Consider the following 24,715-nt stretch of genomic DNA (forward strand, 5'->3'; position numbering starts at 1 on the left):
GTGGAGGGAGCTGTGTCTGGAGCCGGCTGACTGGCTCAGGGTCTAAACCCAAACCTCCCGCTACTCAAAATTGCAGATAAAAACCAATCCATCTAGAATTCAAAAAATTCAAGAAAACCTATGAATGCCAATATATTTGGCAAAGACCATATTTTATTTTTGATTTTTTTTATTTGTCCCTCCTTTCACATATTGGTTTCCTAAAGTCCTCACAGGTTTGTTAAACTGGCATTTTTGGCTTTTCAGGAGAAAGAAGATGATTACCTGCCACAGCTCCCCCTAGAGGTTTGGAGGTTCACATTGTAAAGAAACAACAGAGACCGGGCGATAAACCAATAAACTCAAAACACTGGAGGGACGGCTCAAAGGACGGGGATCGTGTCTGTTTTCGTTTATTGGTTTAATACTTCACAGGCCTTGTTGATTTATAGTAAAAACATACAATAGAGAGATTACACACCAACTCACAGATGACAGAGTGAACTTAGTGTGTGCGGTGAGAGAAGACGGCGAAAACCCAAACATGCAGCGAACCATGCCACCCTCCAAATACCAGACTTAAAGGCCCCTATTTCCGCCATCCACAAAACGGTTTTATCTCAATTCAGCCAACCCCTACTTGCAATTCCCACCCCCATGCGGCATGCAATGCACAGGCAAAGTGCCTCACAGGACAAGCAGCTGCGCAGCCGTACACAGAAAGCCACCTCGGTTGGCGACATTACAATGAGTTTGTGTGTTATTTGAGCATGATTGTTACTGAGGGAATAAGGGAATTTGTAGACAATGGGGCTAGACTGACATGATAGAGCAGGTAGGTCTATCTCATAACATCTGACATCTAATGTGTGAAAATGGGCATAGACTTAGAGGGTTAATAGGTGAGAGAGAGCAGCATTCTGCAGAAAAAGAAATAAGGAAGCAAAAACAAAACATGACCCAGAAAATGGCAGCTTTAGTTTTGTGGAAAGACAATAATGACTTGAATATGGAAATATGAGCTGAAAAGAAACGTTTCTTGTAGCCAAAAATATGATCATTAACGGCTAAAAAGGACTTCTTAAGAACTGAAGGTGCATTTTAAAGGCAAAACAAACGATACAGTAGAAGGAGAGAGTGAAAGTTTGACCAAAAAGAGAGAAAACAAAACAAAGAAAGAAAGAAAACATGACTGGTTGTGTTTTTTTAAGAAAGCCGTCCTGCCTGAAAGCTCTGCTGTCTCTCTTTGGGACAGAGACGCTCAAATGTCAAAAACAGTGGAGCAAGATGGATCATTGTTCTTTAGACTGGGTTTGCCTACTATCATTGGGAAAATGGGTAGAGGAGGCCAGGTAATGGGCAAATTTCAGGATTGTGAGCATGCAGACTACCACTATTGTGGCATTTGGGTCCAAACCATGGGAGGTGGTTTAGAGTTAAAGGTTCATTTCAGGAAGGAAGCTTGTAGGTGAGCGGGATGAGGGTAAAATGGAGCAGACCTGGGTCAAATACTGGATTTCTATTTCAAACAGCAAGAAAGAACAATTTATTCTAGCAGAGATGAAATCAGTTATACTGCTGATAGTGAAGTCTGTTATATTGCAAAGAGGGCCAAAATGTAAAGTCTATTTTCCCCAGGTCTGCTGCAGAGGGAGGAGGGTTGGAGATGGAGAGATCTCCTGTGCCTACAGGCTGTTTGTCTGGCTGCCCGGTGAGGCTCATGGTGATCTGCCAATGATCAGGTGCAAGACTGGCAAAATGTGGCATGAGGTATAGCAGCAGTAAAGGATTCCAAGTGAACAATACTGATGTGCTGTGTATATTCCTGTTTTAGTGCCAATTTGTGGGTGTTGACAGGATGGACGGATGGAGGGATGAACAGGAAATGTGTGTGTAGGCCGGGGAGGGAGTGTGGTTATCCAGCTTGCACAAGGCAGGCGAGGGAGTGTGAATGAGTGAGGAGGGTGTGCGATATGCAGAGATGAAGGGGGCTGGAAACAGAATAGAACTGCATTGACAACAGAACCAAAGGACAAGGAGGAGATTGGACTTGCAGATAGAAAGTGCTGCTTGGGGGCTGGAGCTGCTACATGAAGGGTGACAAGGAAAAGAACTGCGTTTACATGGCAACCAAAGGCTCTCTACGGAAACGCACACATCACTAACACAAGCCCTTCTGCTCTCTCCCATGAGAAATAACGTAGTCGCATCTATTTGTGATACGTGTGTTGATTGACCTGATTCCCTGTCTGTCTGTCTGTGTGTGTGTGTGTGTGTGTGTGTGTATGTGTGTATGTGTATGTGTGTGTGTTTGCCCCATCCACAGGAAGGAACAAGTGAGAGGACAGAAGTCTAGCGGACCTTCCAAGCCCTGCTGCACACACATGCTTCTCTGTGTAAGAGTGTGTGAGGGTGTGCTTAGCGATGTCTACATGTGTAAAACTATTTTTGTTTGTCCATTTTACACTTGTAACAAATTTAACCGATTGCATTGTGTTGCAGCCTCTGACGTTTAGATTTAGCGTGGCTGTGTTTGTGAGCTTGCCTGTCCACCGTGCGTGGTGCAAACGAGCTGAGAAGGTCCCTCCTTTCGTCCCCTCCTGTGGATACACACACACTGCCTGACCATTCACCCTATTACCAACCCCGTAAAGCCTCCACTCACCAATCCCACACCAGCACACAACGCCACAACACCGACCAGCCTACCCCCACAAAAAGGAACAGAAAAACAAAACCAAAGAAACAACGACACTAAGTATACACCACGTTGAGCGCTTAAGTCCCTGGCCCCTCCCTCCTGGACCCCCAAAACCTGTAACACCCATATGTGCGGGGGTGCGAAGATGGGGTCCTTTCTGACCTTGTAGGCCACACGTGCCGGACACCTCTTCCCAAGGCCTAGTGGAGGACACATGTGCCTCAGCATGTCATACATTTCCCTGCAACTCATCCTGCCACTGCATCACCAGCCAGTGCCACCACCCCGTTAACCAAAGGCACCAAACGGGGGAGAGATAGAGACATTGAGGAGCGAGGGAGAGAGGGAGGAAAAATAATGGGGATTGGGGAGGGTGGGGGGGGGGGGGGGGGGAATGGCGATGTAAAGAAAGAAGAATGACAGTGAGAGAGAAGTAGGGAAGGGAGTAAAGGAATAAAACAAAAGAAAGACAAGGTTATTTGGCTGATTTGGAGAGAGATTGTGGTGCTGAGGCTTCTCTGTGAGCTGCAGGCTAAACCCTCCTGTTGGTAGGGCGTATTTATCAAAAAGGAATAAGTGACATGGCAGGATTTGAGAATTCAATGTTTCCGCATCTCCTGCATCTCACAGGTCTAAGCAAACTGGACGACAAAGGCGCATGTGCGAAGGTGTGTGTGGAGGGCAGGAGCTTGACAGCAGGCACCAAGCTACTCCTGCCGGGGACGAAGAGAGAGAGGAGGAGGAGGAAGGGGTGTCAATGCAGTTTCTGTCTTTCCCCTAACCCCCAAAAACCAAGAACAATGCAACGCTACAGTGGACAGCCGTAGCTTGCTACACTAGAGCCATGGCTCCACAGGCAAGCAAAAGAAAAATTATCGATAGAAATCAAATAAAAGAAAAGGAGAATGAACTTATTTTTCAATGTGATAAAGACTCTTAGTGTGGATTTGTTTGTCCGTTTCACATGCGTCTCTGGGTGTCTGCATTGTCCCGCACATTCTCTTAGCAGTTCAGAATGCAAGTCGAATATGGAACAGAAGTTGTAAAGTAGAAATAAAAAATGAAACAAAGCGGCATTCACTCCATTCCTTGGATGCTGTGGTTAGCAAGTGTGGTTGAGAGGTTTCGTTTGAATGGATGTCAAACCTTGCAGGCCACCCTATGGGGGCATTTCTTGCCTAAGCCGAGAGGTGGGTCGATAACTCGCAATAAACTGTACATGTCCTTATAATGAATGCGCCCGCTGCAAGAAGAATACAGGGGAGTTAAAAAACACACACAGGGAAAACACACGCACACATACATACACACACACACACACACACACACACACATACACACTCACACACAGACATTCCAGTAAGAAAACACTCAAGGGAGGAGCACAAGAATAACAGGTACACAATATATGATTATACTATATAACAAGTTTAAATTGTATAACAGATATGCAAATACACGCACACACGCACGCGCACAAATAATACAACACTTAACTGCATGTAACACATTGTTAACAACCCTAACAGCTAATGTGGCACCTATACTAGGATCTTCTTCCTTCCTTGTATCAGTTTTTTTTATTCCTGTTGTTCTATGTGTGTGTGTGTGTATGTGTGTGTGTGTGTGTGTGTGTCAACCCCTCACTGGATATGTGCACAGTGTAATTAAAGAATTGCTAATTGTGTAGCAAATGCAAGTGTTTAGACAGCTAGCTGCGTAATAGCCGCTTGCGACGCTCCTCCCTCTTAAATATGTGTTTGCGTGCCACGTGTCTCCTGTTTCCTACGTCGTGGCCTCTGTGTGGTGGAGAGCGGTTGAAGCATTAAAAGTCAGTGATGAATTTAGAAATTATCCCTACATGCTAACCTTTCCTCTTCTGTTCCCTTTCCTTAAGATCTGACACTGTGTGTCAATCTACATGCAGTCTCTACAGACGGCGCCAGGGTTACAGACAGTCACTGGAATACAGATACCAGGAAACTTAGCATGTCTGCAGTGACATTGAGACTACAGAATCTGACAGGGGGAGGGGAGGGGGATTAGATTGGAGCGTAGTCGTCGTTTGCAAATGAAGTTTTTGGCGGTATGCAGATTCCAGGGGAGGGAGGAGGGTTGAGGGGAAAGAGCGGGACGTCACTCGACACAATTTACAAAAAACAGGGAGAGGGCGTAAGGGCGTGGAGGCCTCAGTATGCGTCAAAAGGATCAAGTTTTACTATGTGGTGTCCAGCAACCACATGGCATAAGTGCTCATAGAAAGAGCAGGGGCTGTTAATGTGTGTGTTTGTTGCCGCGGCACTGGGTTGGATGGTAACGCAAGTAGTTGTATAAAGAAAGAGGAAAGAGAGAAAAAGCGCCGCCCTGAAAGGTGAAAGGTGTTTCTCACATGTCTGGTTTGAAACATACTGAGGCCTGTAGATAAAACCAGATGCCTGATTAGGTTCTAATCAGATCCGGACCGGGCCCCCTTGCAGCTGTTTCAATAGAATATGTTGTTGTTTGGTGAAAAGACCATTTTGTTCATTGTTTTTCCTCTACGTCACTTTTATTGCCTTGTGTGAGCAAGCATGTTGAGACAAGCAAGAGAAACTCACAACAAAGTATTTGATCTGATGAGTACGAGTGAGACATATTAGATCACCACTAATATGAGCAGCTGATCACTTGTGTGTGGTCAATGCCTCTCACCTGATGATGCTGTTTAGCATTTTGTGTATCCCTTCATACTACACATTATGCAAACTATACACAATTTCTGCCTGAACTGCCATTAAGCGAAAAATGCTGAGTAATCGGTATACATGGATGGATTTAATAGGAGTCGGCCATATGCTGAATATGCATGATTTGCTTAATCGGCTTACTCGAGGAAATACGCTGGGTGAGCAAATGCCTGTGCAGAATTCTAATATTTGTGAGTCGATGGGAGACTTAAGATGCTGGAGCGAATCAATTTTGAATCACGTAATCTAGGTCTGTTCAAATACATCTGTTTTTCATTCTATTTGATGTATTTTTAAAAGCATTGTACTCTTAGTTTGTCACAAATGGTCATAAATGTGCTGGAACCCAGGAAGGGGCGGTGCAGAGACGACTTTACTTATAGTGATTGTAGTGTGCAAATTTATGGCTAGAAAAAAAACTGGTGTGTGTTTGTGTACACGAGCATGTGCACATGAGTGTGTGCACATGGATCACTCACCAGGCAGCAGGATCATACTCGGCCCATATCCTCACATACTCATCCAGGTGGTGAGGACCCAGAATAGACGAATCTCTAGTCAGGTACTCAAAGTTGTCCATGATAACAGCAACAAATAAATTCAGCATCTGCAAGTACGCACGTGTACACACACACACACACACACACACACAGATTTTCTTCAGTTTATCCATTATTTTGTGAATGTACTGTACATGTTTGAAAATGACTAATTTCCTTTTCTAGCAACTACAAACAATGTGAGACTCTTCTGGTAAATTCTATCCATCTATATTGAGATTAAAGACTGATTGTCAGTATTACACGTTCTTGGCATTACACGACTTTGACAGTGGTGCTTGTACGACACACTTGTCTTGCTCACATACGAAGCATATGCAAAGAGACTGGCAGGATCTGGTGGTGTTGGAGTCTGAAATATATCCTTACCAAGAATGAGCAGAAGAAGATGAAGGAAACAAAGTAGAGGTACGCGAATTGGCTCCCACACTCTGGTTCGTTGTTCCCTGACAGGGGGTCACACTCTTTACCCCCCAGGCACGACAGCATGATATCATGCCAGGCCTCTCCTGTTGCACTTCTGCAAACACACAAGAAGATTCATATAATATATATTTACCTCTGCCAATGAGCTTCTGTTTGATTTGTCAGTCTGTCTGTTTCTCAGCAGGATTACTCAAAAAGGTATAAACTGATTTTATTCCCAAATATATACATATATATATATAAAGATTAACACAGAATATCTTTTCCACTGGGGCTGCACAACTATGCACACAGATAAGCAAATGAGCACACACACAAACACAAACACACACACACACACACACACACACACACACACACACACACACACACACACACACACACACAGAGGGAGCCACACAAGTACCTGAAGAGAAGCATGAGAGCCTGTACGAAGGTCCTGAAGTTGTTGTGCTGGTTGATGGCACTCTCTCCATCCTCTTCAATAGCAATATTCCCAAACAGCTGTTGAACACAGTCATGCTTTTAATACTGGACTCTACACACAATGTCGGCCTTCCACCATAGCAGGAGAAATGAGTTTGTATCCATATCAACAACCTCCTCCTATATTTAACGTAATGCAGCCATTGGTCAGTTGAGGTTCTCACTCACCTGCATCCCAATGATGGCATAGATGAAGAACAGCATGGCGATGAGGAGGCAGACATATGGCAGAGCCTGAGGAGAGACACATTGACTGAGTGTGAATGTATGGTGTTTGTGGAATATGTGTAAGAATGCAGTGTGCAAGAAACGGGAGACTAAACGTTCATCATCCACACATGTGAATAAGACAATGGGAGGGTGCAGGTCTGTGTAATGTCTAGTGTGTTGTGTGTGTGTGTGTGTGTGTGTGTGTGTGTGTGTGTGTGTGTGTGTGTGTGTGTGTGTGTGTGTGTGTGTGTAAGTGTGAACCTTGAAGGACTGGACGAAGGTCCAAAGCAAGATACGGATGGTTTCTCCCTGTCGCAGCAGCTTGATGAGACGAGCTGCCCTGAACAGCCTCAGGAAACTTAGGTTGATGAAATTATTCTACAGTCACAAAATAACAAGGGAGGGGGAGGGGAGGGGGTATGTGGGAGGAGGAGTTGAGGAAGGGAGCCAGCAGAAGAATAGAAAGAGAAAAAATAGTAGAGGAACCAGATGAAGGAAAAGTATAGAAGGCAAGATGTTGAGTAAAGATTACAGAGGAGGAGGAAACAGAAGAGGAGGAGAAGGAGGGTGGCAGAAGGATGTGGGGTTGGAATAAACGGAAGGTATTGTTAGTTGTGGGGCAGATCATTGCAAGTACTTGTCTTCAGATAACCAATTTATCAAAATTAAAAATAAAACAGTCAAACCCAAAATCAAGAAGATTCAAACTCATGACAAACCAAAGAACCAGGAGCCAAACAAGTCAAAGCAAACCAAACCAAAAGCAGCAAGGCTCCATCAGGCTTTCATATCCATGGAGGTTAGATAAAAACCAAACTAAACAACACGGGGAAAGGAAATAATCCAAATCTAACTAGTTTCATCCAATTCGGGTGTACAATGGTTATTGTGGGGGGTGGTGAGTTGTTAAAGTGCAGGGACAGAACATTTCCTTGGAAAGACAACCAAATGCACTAGTTCTCTCAAGGCAAAATACACCAGATCCTACAATGATGCAAGCCCACAGCATGCCAATGTGCAAAGCTAACAGCGTCTTCTTATGCACGCTCAAATGCGATCGGCTACTGAAGTCACGTGACACGTTGAAGTCACAATCACCATAAAATAAGAACGGGGGAGGAAAGGTTGGTTGAAGGAGCAACAACAATCAAACTGTATAGATTTTCACATTTTGCGGTTGACCAGGCCGACAGCGTCACATTGAGATGCCAAGACGCTGAGTAACTGTTCAGAATGAGCTTGTGATTTTGAATAGGACGCTATTAGTCTTCCATTAGCTTTGATACGGTCTCCACAAAAACTTGTTGCGCAAAGTCCTTCAATCATTTTCAACAGGAGAGCACACACGGCTTCATTCTGAAGGGAGTGGCAGCAGGCACATGCAGCTCCACATTGTAGTTGTGTGTGTGTGTGTGTGTGTGTGTGTGATTGAGAGTGAGACAGAGAGAGAGAGAGCAAGAGAGATAGGGAGAGAGTATGTGTTTGTGTGTGAAAATGGAAGTGTCCTACCAAAGACATGCAAGAGGCAGCATGCATCACTTGTTTTCTCTGCCATAGGCAAAGACTTTCAATCACTGTCATTGCTACTCTAAAACCTCTCCCAGTCATTGCCGTGTGTGTGAGTGTGTGTGTGTGTGTCTGTGTGTGTCTGTGTGTGTGCGTGTGTGTGTGTGTGTATGTGTGTGTGTGCGCGTGTGTGTGTGTGTGTGTGTGTGTGTGTGTGTGTGTGTGTGTGTATGTGTGCAGCCATGAACATAATAAACATCAAATTTACACACTGATTACAAGCAGAACACGTGTTTTCAATCAAGCATATACAGTCTGTGTGATATTTATGACTGAATGAAATATATATGTGGATACAGTGACTGGCAGAGACGCTTCAAAAATTAGTTAAAACAAAGCAAAACAGGTCACTGGGGGTTGAGGATCATTATGGGCACTGGGGTCAAGCAAACATGCGCATTTCACAGCCACAACATTGGGTGGGTGGGAGGGTGCAGTCAAAACAGATGCAGTAAAATAAGATCTCCAAAAAATTACAAACCATCTACATGTGGATGTTGCAGATGTATGGTTTATAGCAGCAAATTTTTGGAATTTTGGTTGGTTCGGAGAACAACCAGAGAGATTGACCAAGCCGGTCGTCACGGACGGATACACAGGTTTCATAGTGCATTTTGATTGGACGCAATCACAGCAAGTTGTAGGTGATGGGGGAGAAGGGGCGGGGCGGAGTAGATTACAGTAGGTCGTCGTTAAGTTTGTGGACGAATTAAAGAAAGCATGTGAAAAGATAAAAGAAACAAGAAAGAAATCAATAATCGTCATGAAGAAACGTTAGAACAGCAGCAGGTTTCAGTTGTAGCACAAAAATGAAAACAGCAAGTGTTTGTTTGAGAAATGCACAGAATCCAAAGGAAGAAATCTGATAAAATGGCTGGAATAACACACAGGTCAACCAGTTACAATAACATATACACATACAGTATGTCATCAAATTAAGCTTTGAGCTATCATTTGCTTAGTACAGATAAAGAGGATAAAGCGTTTTAGCTCTTGGCTTTGGGGCATCAAACAACAACTTCATATATTCCATGGCTGCCAGTTCTGTCTGAAATTCTGCGTACGTTCATTAAAAACAGATAAAGTTGCACCCTCAGATTTCCAATAGATCTTTGTGACGAGCTGTCAATAATGTCTGTTTGCAGACCTGAAGGCACACCCCCCTTTCCCCACATGGGTTGGGGTTAAGGTTCAGGACAGTGTTGGTGAAAACACTAAAGTGCATTCTGTTGGGAGGAGAGGGAAGTGTCCTTGCGTCTGCTCTCAGATCTGTCCTCCAGCTGGAACTGCTAGGAGGTGTCCAGCACAATTGAAAAGTGTCTATTGTCCACCTGGGTTGCAACCTGATAATGCAATTGGCTGTTTATTTACTTTTATTAAATGATACACTCTCTCACAGTCTCATATTGGAGCATTGGTGTGTCTTTTGCTTCCGTGTTAGTGGCTCAGTGCTGAGTAGCTGGAGCCTGGTTTCCCCTTATCCACCAACGGGCACAATTATATAAGACTTTCAAGAGACGCTCATGCATGGATGAGCAATGCAAGACTGAACAGCCGCCCCTTTCTCTATCAGCATGTGTCTGTGGGCTGTGCAAGCTCACACACACACACACACACATGCTGAGGCTGGCCTATGAAATATTCACCCTCCATACAAACATTGCAAATACATTATAGTGACTCTCTTTCTCTCTCTCTCCTCTCTCTCTCTCTCTCTCTCTCTCTCTCTCTCTCTCTCTCTCTCTCTCACACACACACACACACACGCACACACACACACACACACACAGCAACGCACGCACACACACACACACAAGACCTGTGGTTCTCACACTTACCCCAAGCTCAGTGACCAGGATGTCAGTAATGCTACCTAGAACTGTCACACAGTCAAAAATGTTCCAGGCATCTTTGAAATAATTCTGTGGACAAGACAAAGAGGGAGGGGGGAGGGGAAAAGATGGAGGGAAGTTGAGGTGGAACAGTGAAGGCGAGAGGGTGACACGGCGCCACATGGTGAGAGAGAGATTAAAAAAGCAACGGAACGTGGAGATTAAAATGGAAACAAGGAATATGACAATAATGGAGAAAGAGACGGGAGGGGGAGAAAGAGAGAGACTGTCAGTGTCCTACAGAAAGATGTCCCCTTCTCCAATGAACTAATACCTTACATACCTCTGCAGAAGCTTGTTTAGTCTTCATGAAACATATAGCTCATATTGTGTAGGCACAACATTCAATAACAAAAACATTTTCATCATCATCATCATCTTTTAATTGATTGCATTCTTGCACTGACAGTTTGACTTCTTAGCAAAGGAAAAAAGAGGGGCTGTGTACAAATCCACATTTTGTATAGTTTATATTGAGTTATTGAGTACACAGACACTTACCAGTGCACCAAAGGCAATGATCTTGAGTACACACTCCATGGAGAAGAGGGAGGTAAACACTATGTTCAGCTTGGCTAATACATCTTCATAGCTCTGAGAAGCACCGTCATACTATAAACACACACAGACACACACAAGAACACACGTGTATAGCCAGAGACAGAATACAGAGGAAGTATAAAGGAAATAGAAAATACAAAACTTTAAAACAAGAGATGTGCAGTTCAGCTCAGCCACTTGGCCTGAAGATTAAGATTCTCTCATAAAATGAAGGTTTTATAAGTGCAAGAGCATGTGTGAATGTTTAACAGCAAGTTTGTTTATCTTGACACTTTTACCTTCATCATCAGCACGACGGTGTTGAGAGCGATCATTGCCATGATAGTATACTCAAACGGCGGCGACACCACAAACTCCCACATGCGATACTGAAAGCTCAGCTTGTTCTGAGGCATGTGGCGTGTCAGAGGCCTGGCGTTGATGGCAAAGTCTATACAGGCTCTCTGCGAGGAACAAGAAAAGTATCCACCTTACTGCCAACTGCTCGGTACCACAATACTTACATGCAACATGATGAGCCTGAACGTTTAGAAAAATGCCTGAATGCCACCTCACCTCATTCTTTTCTAAGCTGTAGTCCTCCATCATCTTGTCACCTTGCTCCTGGAAGGTGATGATAATAAGAGCCACGAATATGTTGACGAAGAAGAAGGGGAAGACCACGAAGTACACCACGTAAAAGATGGACATCTCCATCCTGTAGCCGGGGCTCGGACCCTGGTTCTCGTAAGTCGCATCCACTGAATGCTTCAGCACCCTGGGAAACAAAAAGCAGGGGTTTGGCGGTGGCTTGACACAGTTTGCGTGTCTGCGTGTGACTGTTACATATATCTATCTATCTATGTATCTATACTCACTGCGGCCACCCCTCTCCAGTGGACACAGTGAAGAGGGTGAGCAGGGCCCAAGCCACATTGTCGTAGTGGAAATCGTACTTCTTCCACTCCCGCTTCTGCGCCTTCACTTCGTTATCACGCTCATAAACTAGATACTCTCCCCTGAAACACACACACCACATCATCAGCACAGGCCAGTAGAGTTTCAGAGTGAGAGAGCACTGCTCCTGATTCAACAACACAGACCGGATTGAACGTGGTACCTATCTTAATAATGTACTGTATATGTCGGTATTCTCTGACCTGCAGTCGCGCTCAAACTCTTTGGATTCATCCGTGCAGTAAAAGAAACGCCCCTTGAAGAGCTGCACCGCCACCACGGCGAAGATGAACATGAAGAGCATGTAGACGATCAGGATGTTGAGCACGTTTTTTAAAGAGTTCACCACACAGTCGAACACAGCCTGGGGGCCGAGAGAGCAAGGGGCAGAGAGAAAGATGCTTTTAAAACAAAACAAATGTTTTTTGGAGGGAGTACACTGGATTGCAATTTTGAGTGTATGTTGTTCCAGAAGCGATTGGAGTGTCTACTATTCAGCCACATGGGGGAATTGTGTCAGCAAATAAAACTGGATTAATTGAAAATAATAGCACCCTATGGTCCCATTTGTACTATTTTAATGCATTAACTCACAGCTTCAACAACAAACTTGAAATGTGAAATGATTGGAATATGTGGAATAGTCGATCCCCCAAAAATCCATGAGAACTATTTTCGCTTTAACATACCTTGAGCTTGGGAAGACGTTTAATAGTCTTCAGAGGTCGTAACACTCTCAGCACCCTCAGAGACTTGATGGTGCTTATGTCTTTTCCCTTACTGCTCCCTCTGTATATACATACACACACACAGAGACACAATAGGACAATCACACAGATGAAGAAAATCACTACGGGAAAGGCAGCTGTAGTGCAACATGGCAGGCTTGTCGTCTTGATTCCAAAATGGTGGCGTGTAACCATTCCTTGACGGGATATTTGAGGCTGAGTTAACTCATAATGAGTAACTGCATCGGGGTTAAACATATAGCAACACATGCAGCGTTGCTATTTTACACTTTAGCCTGTTTCTATGAGTGACGTTAGCATTGTAGCTTCATGCTAGAGTTAGGAGGTACTTTACAGCTACATGCTATGGGATTGACTGATATCATTCTTGTATGAATGCTATCTAATAACTGCAGCTGTTTGGCAGTTCACAATGCATTTCAAAGCTTCAGAGATAGCTAAAGCCTTGGCTTACACATGCCAAGCTAAGAGTGAAGTAAATGTATTCATGCTGCGTCGAAACCTTTGCTTTTCAGGCTGCAAATGCGTTTTGAAGGGTCGAATGATGGAGACACTAAACGACTGTCGATTCTCTGACAGCCGCTGACTAAAGTAAGTTGCGTTAGAGGGTTAGCTTAGGGTGTTTTCAGAGCCATAGTTTGTTCTGAAACAGAAGCTAAATTGTTACAGTAGCGCGTTTACCACTTGGGTCAGTTCGGTTTCACACAGAAGATATTCAAATGAACCAAAACATATCAACAAAAGCTGCTTCTTTGTCAGAAATGTCAAGGTGTCGAATATAACAGGTGGCTAAATAACACTGAGCGGTGATAGAACTGGCATACATTCATAACTCTACACATCATGTTGACACCATTAACGAGTCGAACCAGACTGAGACCACCCCCTCAAAAATCGACACTGGAGTGTGATTGCTATGTTCACACATCACAACACTAGTCCTACCAAACCATGTAGGCTTGAAAACACCCCGACAGTGTAGTTCCCTCCTGATAACTTAAGACTCATAAGGTGATTAAGTATGGGCTTTAATTATAAAGTAGGTTGTGATTTGGAAATGTTGATATTGATTGAGTATTCAAGTGGTATTCAGAAATTTGTTTACAATGATAAGATAAGATAAGATAAGATAAGATCAAATAAAATAAGATAATTACAGGGAAATTACAGGATTTTACTCTATTTTCTGACTCAATCCATTCCATTTTACAAGCATTCATGCATACAGCTATAATGCCAAGTCTCCAAACTTCAGCTAGGATAAGATGGTTTTCACAGCATTGTTGTTAACAGTATGGCAATCTTGTCTTGTCGATCTTTTGGCAAAGACAAAGATATTTCAGCAAGCATTTCTCAATTGAAATGCCGAGCAAAACCTCTTTTTCGTAGTGAACGCCTTTCCACGCACTGGTGGGCTACATGAGTGAGGGCCTGTAGCTTTGGTTTCACCAACTCTGAGCATCCGTTCACAAAGATCAAAGTGAGATTCCCTGTCACAAACTGCAGTCAGTAACCCTGAAGTAAATACCTTCGCCTTGTTATAAACACGTTTGACTAAATATGGGCCAGTCTGGGAACAGACAGATTATGGCCTCTTCCTTCCTAATTAAGTAGGTATCTAACCCCTCAGCAGAGCTAGCCTGGTTGTCACTCCTTGCCTGAGGATTTCTCAAACATCTCCACATGTTATAATTATATAAAAATGTGGGTGTTGACGTCATTCATAGCGATCATTTGGGGTAAAGGCTGCGTATACAACTATGGCTTACACATATGGTAATGTGTTTGGTGTGTGTGTGTGTGTGGGGGTCTATATACTACACACATCAACACTTGTGTGCAACAAATGAGTTCTTGTCTCCATTGTTCACATTTATTCAGTTGCTCTCCCACCTATATGTGAATGCTGGGAAGAATAATCTTAAATGATGCCTCATTCCTGTTTGTGTTTGATTTCACAGATGCTTTTTCATCTCGTTCCCATTTACTGCATCCTCAATGTTTTGTCAGTGATTAGCACAAAGCAGGAATCAGACGCTGAGGGGATTTGTGTCTGATTCAGGCGAGACTTGATGAAGGTTCACTTGAGGTTTAGTTGCAAGTCACAGCTGGTCCATGATGAACATTAGCAACAGAGAGGCGTAGGCGAGTACAGAAGTCAGCTATGATGGTGGATGGGTAGGTTATAGAAAAGAGGGAGACGGGTGATCGAAGAACAGGCTCTGAGAGTGCAGAGGGAGAAAATGAGGAGGAAAAAGAAAGAGAACTTTACCCGCCGCCGCCGCTGGTGGTCCAGACAGAGAAATGAAAAAGGGTTGAGAAACAGCAAGACAAAGGGACAGAGAAAGACAGAGAGACAGAGGGCGGGAGAAAGAAACGGACAGAGGGAATGGGGACAAAGAGAAAGAAGGAAAAACATCCATATGAGAGACAGAGGAGGAAAAGAGAGCACATGGCCTGCGTTTTGTTAGATCAACCCTCCCACCCAGACTACACACACACCGGCACACCGGCACACCGGCACACACACTCATATTTCGAAAACTGGGATTGAAACAGCATCAAACTGCTGAAATTAAAGCAGTATGTAGTACTTTACTATTTTATTATTCATCCAAACTCATCTATGCCTACAGTCCACGGTTTGACTTTTCCATTATATTAGTAGTTACAGTATGTAGTAGTTATTGGTAGTAGTGCTAGTTCTTATCAAACTGTGGTAAAAGAACAAGAAAATCAAAGTGATTGTTGTGTATAGAAATGATGTTGTTGTTGTAATTTAGCCTTAAAAGAAAAGATTATTTTTTAAACATAACATTGGATTAATTTGCGATGTGTCATTTGGTAGCTCAAAATGTGAAGGAATGCATTTTTCCACGGCTCTGCCTTGGGAGCCTGTTGTGCTGTACGGCTGAGACCTACTACAGAAATCTGCAGGACAAGACACCAGCGGCCTCAGACCAGACTAATTGGATTAAAGTGGTGATAAACATCTCCAATCGGACAGCAAAGCTTTTCTAGACTGTTTGATTTCCTCCAATTGAATTTAGGCACTATCTAGATGTGTTTGAGTCTGTGGGTTGTTTCCCCATTGGCCATTAATCCCTATCTTAGTTAAATCAGGGTTTAAGACTTATTGGTAACAAACTCAATTGACTGATTTTTTTTGTCCATCTGTTCCAATATTAAACAAAATCAGTGTTTTGGGTCTCACTTACATTTTGCATTTCAGTTTTGCTCATGTTGTCTGCGATTATGTAAGAATTAATCTTTCTGTCCATTATTGCTGCTGTATCTGTTTGTTATGTCTTTATGTCACTCCATGTCTATTTGTTGGTTCCCATTCCCCTGGGGCTATAAAAACAGGGCTGGACACATAGTAAGAAAAGGAAAAACAGATAAAGGGGACTGACAAATAAATATGGAACAATTTCACAGAGAGGTTAGAGGACAGAGCTGGTACACAAGTACACATAGATGATGCCAACAGAAATACACACACGGTCAAGTGCAGCAAATACACAACTACATTTTATATTAATTCGATCTAAAAGGACCCTGAGTCAGTAAATGTGTTCATTTCTTCATAGGAAAAACAATCCCTTATCTTCATGCAGGTCTGGACTCAACACAACAACTGCCCCTCAACAGTGAAGAGCATTAAATGTTTGGTTCTCGTGTTTCAAATAAGGTTGCTGTGCGCCTAATATACGGTTGCTATGACATCTTTCTTCTGCTTTGTCTATATTATGGACACTGCCGGATGCCTGGGGGATGAAGCAGTAAGGGAGCTGATGGGTGGTAAAAGAGATGGAAGAATGGAACAGGAACAAGGAAGGAAGAGGAGAGGATTCAAAGTAGAAAGTACTTTCCCTCTGATTGCCTGAGATAAACTAGTTCTATTGCTTATACAGATCACTTTCCTTTGGTTCTAGGTAGTTCAGCAGCTGTGTAAGGGCCAAGTGCATCGAGATCAAGTGCAGAAACGATATTAAAGGAAGAAGATGATAAAGTGGAGGGATTTTCTTTGGTTTATACTCAGTGAACTTCCTATCAGCTTATGTCCCAACGTCATATATTCAGGGTTATGGCTGCACCAACTACAGTTTATAATATGTATTATGCATAGTGCATTGAATTATTCATGGTCATTCCCATTTCCATATGCATGGATATACAGTAGAACATTATGTGTGTATGAGTGCACATATTCTATAAAACTCAGCCCCTTTTTAATTCACTTGACTACTATGAAGTAGTATACATATTGTGCAGTGGACACAATGTGTGATTAGTACTTTAACTAGTGACAATACATTACATAACCCATAATACCAATTTGTCCCTTTCTGTTATTTAGCCATTTCAAATTCAAACAGAAATCCCAAATCCATGATTGTAGTCATGGTATCTGCTGTTTTACACTCAGCTGTACATTCAGAAGGAACTATATAAATGTTCCTTTTCTGAATGCACTCATTCATAGCTGATTCTTATAGACTCCATATGTCAGTTGCATAAATCTGTTTTATTCTACCCCTCCTATAGGCAGCACGGCAGCAAATCCCAAATAATACAGTTCTTGTTTGCCCCCAGCATAACTGCTATACTTTGTGAGTGTGCTTCCAGTACAGCTTAGAAAGACCTAGCCTGGCTGTTCATTGTGCCTTTAATGGCTCTGTGATGAATCCAAGAGAAAGGAGTGGAGAAATGCAAAGAGACAAAAATGTGAAAGGACGAAATAACAAGGAGATGAGGAGGGGGAAATAGATCAAATGTAAGCTGTGGATGTAAAGAGAGAAGTAGGAGAGGCAGCAGACAGAGAGAAGGAGCTGCAAGGAGGGAGGAGAGGAGAGTAAAACTTACGTGAAGGCGAAGGCCACCAGAGCACCACTAACCACTATGAAGTCAAGAATGTTCCATAAGTCTCGGAAATAAGAGCCCTGATGCAAGACCAACCCCAGATCCACCATCTGTGAGAGAGATGGAGAGGTTGGTGGTGCTCAGACTGGTCTCCCAGTACGCCTTCATGCTTTCACATGAGTCAGTCCATCACTATCTTACCTTTACCAGCATCTCAAAAGTGAACACTCCTGTGAACACATAGTCAAAATACCGCAGGACCTGCAGAGAGACAGAGGGAGTGAATGCAATCTGTGATATGGAAAAGGATCATAGGGTGAATATGCAGGATCATTTCTCAATGTTGTCATGTTCTTTGTTCTCATAGGTTGGACGCATTTGCTATCATGACCTTTTTGACAGAAGTCATTCTAGGACTAAAATAGCAACACTGTAAGTTTGTTGTGTTTACTGTCCAGCAATTTGATCTCATCTTATGTAATTAACATGTCAGCCTCTAAGGGGCACTACTGGGACTTCTAGGCCACTTAAAGAGAGGAGAACAAGCTCAATCAGAGAATAATGACCCAGAGATATCATTTGTGTCTCATTTGTACCATCATTTACCAGTATGTCCAGTATTATGTGAATTATCTGTGTTGTGTTAAGTTAGTGTTCTGTCGACAGCGTTGAAGTCAGCCAGCCAATCCAAAAAGACAACAGTTGATGAAATCATTGTAGTCATTGGCGATGTGGAGACGTTCTTACATTGTTGCGGGGGGATTCGGGCCAGACGGGGTCTTCAGCAGCCAAGGCAATACTGCTCATAGCAATGACCAGCAGGATACACATCTCAAAATAACGCAGTGTGCATACATAGTGACATGCCCGGCGAAACCTTAGGCACACAAAGACATTGTTATAATTGCATCACAAGAACACTGTACACATTACAATAAGTCCATTGTGCAACATAGAATCGTTCCCTGGATCCAAAGATCAATGTAAGAAAGGTGCAGCTCACTTCCACATGTGTATGTATTCATAAGCATCCACACTTACGGGTTGGTGGTAGACAGGACAAACATGGAGGTGAATGGGGGCATAGGTTTGGGTCCTCCTTCACCTCCCTTCTCATCATCATCATCATCCTTGTCCTCTTTTGATGGCAGAGGCTCTGTGTTGGCATTCTTATTGACTGGAAAGAGCCACAACACAAAGAAGAGTCAGGGAGAGAAGAAGATAACTGAGGAGACGAGAAGAGAGGAGACATTGTCTGTCGTCTTACCCTGCAGCATGGCATTTTTGGATGGAAAGATTGGTATGTCTACAGACGTGTAATCAGGATGGGGCAGCCTGATGACGCTGTTGGCGCGGCGATGCCCGATGGCCCCATAGCTATCTAAAGTCACCAAACTCCCGTGAGTGCCACTGTTTGCTAGATGGAGGGCTGAGCCGTAGCCAGGGCCCACTGTGTGCCTGGCAACCGGAATGGGATGGCCCTCGCCAGGTGGGGTAGAGCCAGAGACCAGTTTGGTGTTCATGAGGTTGTCCATATCCTCACTGTACTGGCTGTCCTGCCTGGAGAGACTCTTTTGGATGGGCCGTGTAGTGGACAGGTTTGGACCACTGCAAACCCTAGAAAGACGGGACAACAATGGTGTTTTACAGAAAAGAGAGAATAACCACAAGAGTTTGCTCAATGTTTGTTTTGTTAAAATGAACATACTTCCTGCGGTGCTGGCACATCCTCTTGCCCTCGCCTTCTGACTGATTGCCATGGCGACTCCTCCTGGGTCTCCTCTCACTGCCTTCGCCACCTCCATTCTGCTCCCCTCCTTCACCACTTGCATCAACCCTTTTGCTCCTGTGCCTTCCTGCTCCTCCACCACCATCTTCGTCTTCCGCATTCTTACGATGTGACCTTGGCTTCCTGTGTTCGGACTGGCCACCCCCCCGACTGCCACTCCTGGTATGATGGTGCCGTCTTGGTGGCCTCTCCTCCGGCCCAGGGATCACTGTAGCATCCAGTCGAGTGTGAGAGGTGTGGTGGTGGTGCTCGGATTTCCGACTCCGCCTGCTCTCTGTAGACTCCCCGCGTTCTAACGGAGGTCTCCCTGGACCTGACCCTCCTCCTCCAACGCTACCTCCTCCATGCTGACCACCGTGTTCATGGAAGCGTGTTTGTCTGTGGAGCTCACCGGTGGGATGATGCTGACCGGTATGGGGTTCTGAGTTGTTTGAAGTGGTCTTGTTGGTGTTATTGTTGCGATTCTCGTGGGGGTCAACCACCAAAGGACGATCCAGGTGAGTCTTCATGTCTGGACGGACCTGGCGTGAGAAATTAACCTGCATGGAGATAAGAGGAGGAGAGGAAGGAGGAAAAAAAAGACAGGGATAGAAGAAGAGAAGAGTTTTGTACAGTCCTAAGGTAAAAGGGCAGAAGGAGTTCTTCTCAAAAATTGGATATCGAAAAACTATATAACATATAAATGATAACTAAACCATAAATAAATGCCATGAATTCATCACAATTGCCATCCCTTGTGTATATTGATATCACAAGTCTAGAGGCTAGCATTTTGCCTTGTTCTTTACATTGTTTTGCTCCTCCCTCCCTGTCCTTGCCTTCCAGTGGTCTTCAGTGTCCAGCTCATTATAGAGAGCCTCGCGGCTGGACGCCAGAGTCTGCTTCCTAAGCTCCTTGGTGCGTTGTTCCCACACCGACTTATTGATGCCCTTGTTGTTCTTCTGCTGCTCCTTGCTGTAAACGGAGGCAGGATAGAGAGGTAGGAATAAACCGACAGTGTTAAAGATCCGCCTAAAGACATCGCTGCACAAACCAACACACAAGCACGACAATGATATGACAACAGCAAAAATACAAGTATGTAAAAGAGCCAGGACATGGACACACTGGGCGCCACAGACAGGGTCATTTAGCTGGACCTGCAGAACAAGGTACCTCAACAGGTGAAACAATGTTCTGGGTGTCTACACAGTTTGCCAAAGCACAAAGCAGGACAGCCCTACTCTGGGAAACCATGTGGGGACACAAAATGGAGGATAACACTGAGGCAAGGTCAGAATTTGATATTACAATTTGTGGGAATGATGCAACTCAAAAAGCCAAAATTGCACGCCGAATCCCAAACAACCTTGATTGAATGATGGTAAAGTCATGTCAGGGTGACAAGAACCTATTACCGTGCTGCAGTGACTGACTACAGTGACTTTTTATCCAGTTGATAGAGACGGAACTCACATAGTGTCAGTGACCAGCTCCTCTCTTACCCTCAAAAACCTCTAACAGTAATCAACTCTAACTTCCTTTTCTCTCAGGGCCAACGGTCAACCACAGTAAAGCAACAGCCGTACTGCGAGGTGCAAGCAGCAGAAAATATACTCATGAAGATAAGCCAACGCAAAGAATAACCAAACAATGCATATATATGTGTATATATATATATAGATCGTTCTTTTTAAAGCTAAGAACGAAGGGAAAAGAAGAGAGGATGCTCCCAAACAGGAAAGAAATGCAAGGAATGAGATTGTAACTGTAAAAGGAAAGAAGGAAATCAGAAATGAATTAACAGATAAATAAGTAAATACCAGTCCAGAAAGGGGTCGATAGCGTTGTGAAGCTCACTGTGTACTTTGTTGCTGAGGAGGGAAACAACTTTTGAGTGAGATGGCACCAAAGAACGCGAGGAGGGTTCCATTCCAAAATAGACTCACCCAATCTTGTCACCCTGTTCTATAAAATCTGCAGTGTATTCTATCTAGATAATAATATGTCCTACATTATATAATACTTACTAATCCATTCTATGTAATCTAAGTCTAACCACTGCATTACCTCTGAAGAAATACATTGAGCTGGCTGAATCCCAAAAAAGGGTTCTCGACATTTTGGAATGCAACCCTTTACACGCACAGATACACATACAGGGACACGCACACACACACACACACATTGTCATACTTATCTGGTCTCATTTGGCGCTGCAGTTTGTTCCAGCTCTGAATTCAAAACATTTTTATTTCATTTTTGCTCTCCTGCTTTTTTTTAAAAAAATTTCACAAGTTTCATCTTTCTTGCATCACTCACTGTTGTTTTGTTCTGATGGCTTTTTTTTTGGCATCTTGTACGAAATCTCATCTCACAATTTTCCAGTGGCTTAATAAAGCTCAATACCTTCAACACCACCTTGCTTCCTTGCATGACCACTCTTGCTCTTGTTCTTGCGCTTGTTCTTCCTCTTCCTCGGTCAAGTTTGTGTTATAAAGTGCATCTCTCTTCCTGTCTCACTGATATGCTCATTTATACCCACTTCCTCAGGTGATTAGAGTATTAAACTATTCATTTCAAGAGAATCAGCTTAAGCATTAATGTCATCCGTTTCTGGTCTTTACTTTTAAAGTAGTATGTACTGTGTTTCCCCTGAAATGTGTTTGGGAAAACAATATAATGAGGTGGAACTGCAATAAAATAATGTTGCATTATGTAAATGTAGCCTTTCTTACTAAAACAACACACATCCTGCATAAAGTCTACTGAAAAGGACATATTTCATCTGATAAGGACCACCAGGCAAAATAAAGCCAATTGCCCACAACACAGTGAAGTACACACACACACACACGACATTCAACAACAAGAAACGATTGTGCGATTACACAAGACGATGAACATTTCTATGCACGTCTATGCTTGCACTATTTAATGGTTCACACTCTTGCATTGGATGGCATCACCGTGTGACCTGAATGTGAGATGTGACATGAAGAGGATGATGTTCCCAAGCAGTCAAAGGTAGAACCTGCTGAAGGTCTTTATCTCCCCTGCTGTGCTTCTTCTGTGTGCACATGTATAGGAGACAGTGTGAACTCTACCGGGGGTGAAAGCAAAGCACCAGTGTACACGACAAGAGAGAGAGAGAGAGAGAGAGAGAGAGAGAGAGAGAGAGAGAGAGAGAGAGAGAGAGAGAGAGAGAGAGAGAGAGAGAGAGAGAGACTGACTCCTGAACAGAAGCAATTTCATTTTTCGGACACTTGTCGACATTCCTGTTCTTACAATCTGATATAAGGTATTTGTCATCGTCTCTATGGAAGCACAGATGAATGGACGACTTCTCAAATGTCCACGACTACGCATGAAGAAACTCCAGCCTGCAATTTCCTAGCATTGATGATATTTCAAGCATTTTTGTCTTGGGGTCACCTCTTGGTTGAAGGAAATGGAGTCTACATTGAACACCAGATGAATGACCTGATGTCCTTGTTTGACGGAGCGGTGCAGGCTGAGGTTCCTGTGATACGCAAAGGCCTTTAGACAGAACTGGTGCTCTCAATCTGACACCTGATCCAGAGTTCTGCTACGAGACCCAAACACAGAGAGACGAGAGAGCACCGCTATGTTCAAAAGGTGGATTACATCATTACATCATGGCACAGTATTCTTTGTGTCAGGACGGGACACTAAATCTGACGCTGTCACGCAGTTTGGACCTTTGATCGACTGGATTAAGTTTGCCATGATTGATTTCTATAAGGCTGAATCTGACGTGAATCAAGTGGATTTCTTTTATCAGTCAAACCGTTCCCATCTCATATTCCACAGCGACTAATGTGGATACCAGAAACTGTAGCATAACAATGAAAGCGACAGTAACAGAGACTTACGCTGCGATTGAGAGATTGGCGGCAGACAGCGGGCTGACCTCAGCCACCTCCTTGGCCTTCTGCAGGGCAATCTTCTGACTGGCAGCTTCCTCTTCCTCCTGCTCATCCTGCATGCAGAGAGAGAGAGAGGGAGAGACGAAATCAAAGAATGTGTTGAACAAAACATAACAAACATATAGAGAGCTTATGAGAGTGAGATGTCCCTGGTACCTTGGTCAGTTCTTGCGCGTTGGCCAAATTGTCCACAGCGATGGCCAAGAACACATTCAGCAGAGTGTCTGAACACACAGTTAATGGAAATGCAGTGTGTGGGAGTGTGTACTGTGCATCTATATCTCTGCACAGCATTTGGCAGCGTGTGTGAAACAGTCGGAACGCGAGCGATACACACACAGTAAAACATGCCCAATACAAAGTACAGATATGTGATGGTGGAGATGTGTTATCAAGCCCTGTCTGTGTGTGTGTGTGTGTGTTTGCGTGTGTGTGTGTTTGTGTGTGTGTGTGTGTGTGTGTGTGTGTGTGTGTGTGTGTATTAACATACTGTATAAAGGTGTAAGTGTACACAATATATTTTGTATTTCCTGTGGGGAGGATACAGTTGCCGAAAAGTGTGAGCACGATGAAGAAGACGGAGAAGGCCATGCCCTTGTTGACTCCGCCCTGAGACTTGATACCGTCGTACATCACCATGTTCCAGTCCTCACCGGTCAGGATCTGACCATACACACACACACACACACACACAAGGAAGGCACAATCACACACATACACCAACAAGAAGATTAGAATTATGCTTTTCAGTGAGATTAAGAATTCAATATGATTCAACAGCATTATCATTCATGCATGTGCTCATCTTCTTCACCCTATAATCTGTCCTACATCCCCCATTCTACCCTTCATCCTCACCTGGAACACTGTCATTATTGCTGCTGGGAAGGTGTCAAAGTTGGTTGGAGGAGTGCCGCTTTCAAAATTGAACCTAGCAGCGAACGAAAAGGAGCGGTTCGGGGAAGAGAAAGGGAAGACAAAGAGAAGACGAGGGCAAACACACAGGGAGGAGGAGAAAGAAGGGACGGACGGCGATCAGAATTAGAATTTCGTCCGATCATTGGGGCGAGACAGAAGGAGAGGAGCGGAGGAAAGAGAGAAAAGGCAAAGCAAAGACAAATGGCACTGACTGTCCTCCGAAGAGCTGCATGCCCAACAGGGCAAACACCACGATGAAGAGGAAGAGCAAGAAGAGCAAGCTGATGATGGACTTCATGGAGTTGAGAAGAGAGACGACGAGGTTACGTAAAGATGCCCAATACCTGAAAGAAGGAATTATACTCCTTACTCATACGTATATACATGTGTGTCCTTTACATGTATGTGACGATCGACTATATCA

The 24,715-nt window shown here is 43.8% G+C and overlaps 2 protein-coding genes across 2 annotated transcripts in view; both read right to left on the reverse strand.

The window, feature by feature from the left end:
• The window catches only part of LOC142988051 (voltage-dependent P/Q-type calcium channel subunit alpha-1A-like), a 32,092-nt gene extending 12,115 nt beyond the window's left edge, over positions 1–19,977 (reverse strand). Inside the window, exons 1-19 of the mRNA XM_076137051.1 lie at positions 19,364–19,977; positions 18,923–19,272; positions 18,697–18,832; positions 18,403–18,532; positions 17,857–17,916; positions 17,659–17,765; positions 12,733–12,832; positions 12,247–12,407; positions 11,965–12,105; positions 11,663–11,864; positions 11,386–11,550; positions 11,048–11,158; positions 10,493–10,576; positions 7,350–7,466; positions 7,047–7,112; positions 6,799–6,896; positions 6,336–6,486; positions 5,886–6,013; positions 3,827–3,923 (exon numbers count right to left, since the gene is read on the reverse strand). Of these exons, the coding sequence (XP_075993166.1) occupies positions 3,827–3,923; positions 5,886–6,013; positions 6,336–6,486; positions 6,799–6,896; positions 7,047–7,112; positions 7,350–7,466; positions 10,493–10,576; positions 11,048–11,158; positions 11,386–11,550; positions 11,663–11,864; positions 11,965–12,105; positions 12,247–12,407; positions 12,733–12,832; positions 17,659–17,765; positions 17,857–17,916; positions 18,403–18,532; positions 18,697–18,832; positions 18,923–19,272; positions 19,364–19,953 (2,994 nt within the window). The 5' untranslated portion in view covers positions 19,954–19,977. The remainder of the gene's footprint in view (positions 1–3,826; positions 3,924–5,885; positions 6,014–6,335; positions 6,487–6,798; positions 6,897–7,046; positions 7,113–7,349; positions 7,467–10,492; positions 10,577–11,047; positions 11,159–11,385; positions 11,551–11,662; positions 11,865–11,964; positions 12,106–12,246; positions 12,408–12,732; positions 12,833–17,658; positions 17,766–17,856; positions 17,917–18,402; positions 18,533–18,696; positions 18,833–18,922; positions 19,273–19,363) is intronic.
• Positions 19,978–20,208: 231 nt separating this feature from the next.
• Positions 20,209–24,635, reverse strand: LOC142988034 (voltage-dependent P/Q-type calcium channel subunit alpha-1A-like; the record flags this gene model as incomplete). The annotated part of the gene is made up of 6 exons (XM_076137031.1): positions 20,209–20,398; positions 23,320–23,426; positions 23,530–23,597; positions 23,919–24,036; positions 24,232–24,304; positions 24,504–24,635. Coding segments are annotated over 6 exons (688 nt in total), but the record flags the coding sequence as incomplete, so codon positions are not given.
• Between the last annotated feature and the right edge of the window lie 80 nt (positions 24,636–24,715).

The sequence above is a fragment of the Genypterus blacodes genome, unplaced genomic scaffold, assembly GCF_046128005.1.
Source record: "Genypterus blacodes isolate CSIRO-AG114 ecotype Tasmania unplaced genomic scaffold, CSIRO-AGI_Gbla_v1 ptg000291l_1, whole genome shotgun sequence".
Classification (NCBI taxonomy): Eukaryota; Metazoa; Chordata; class Actinopteri; order Ophidiiformes; family Ophidiidae; genus Genypterus; species Genypterus blacodes.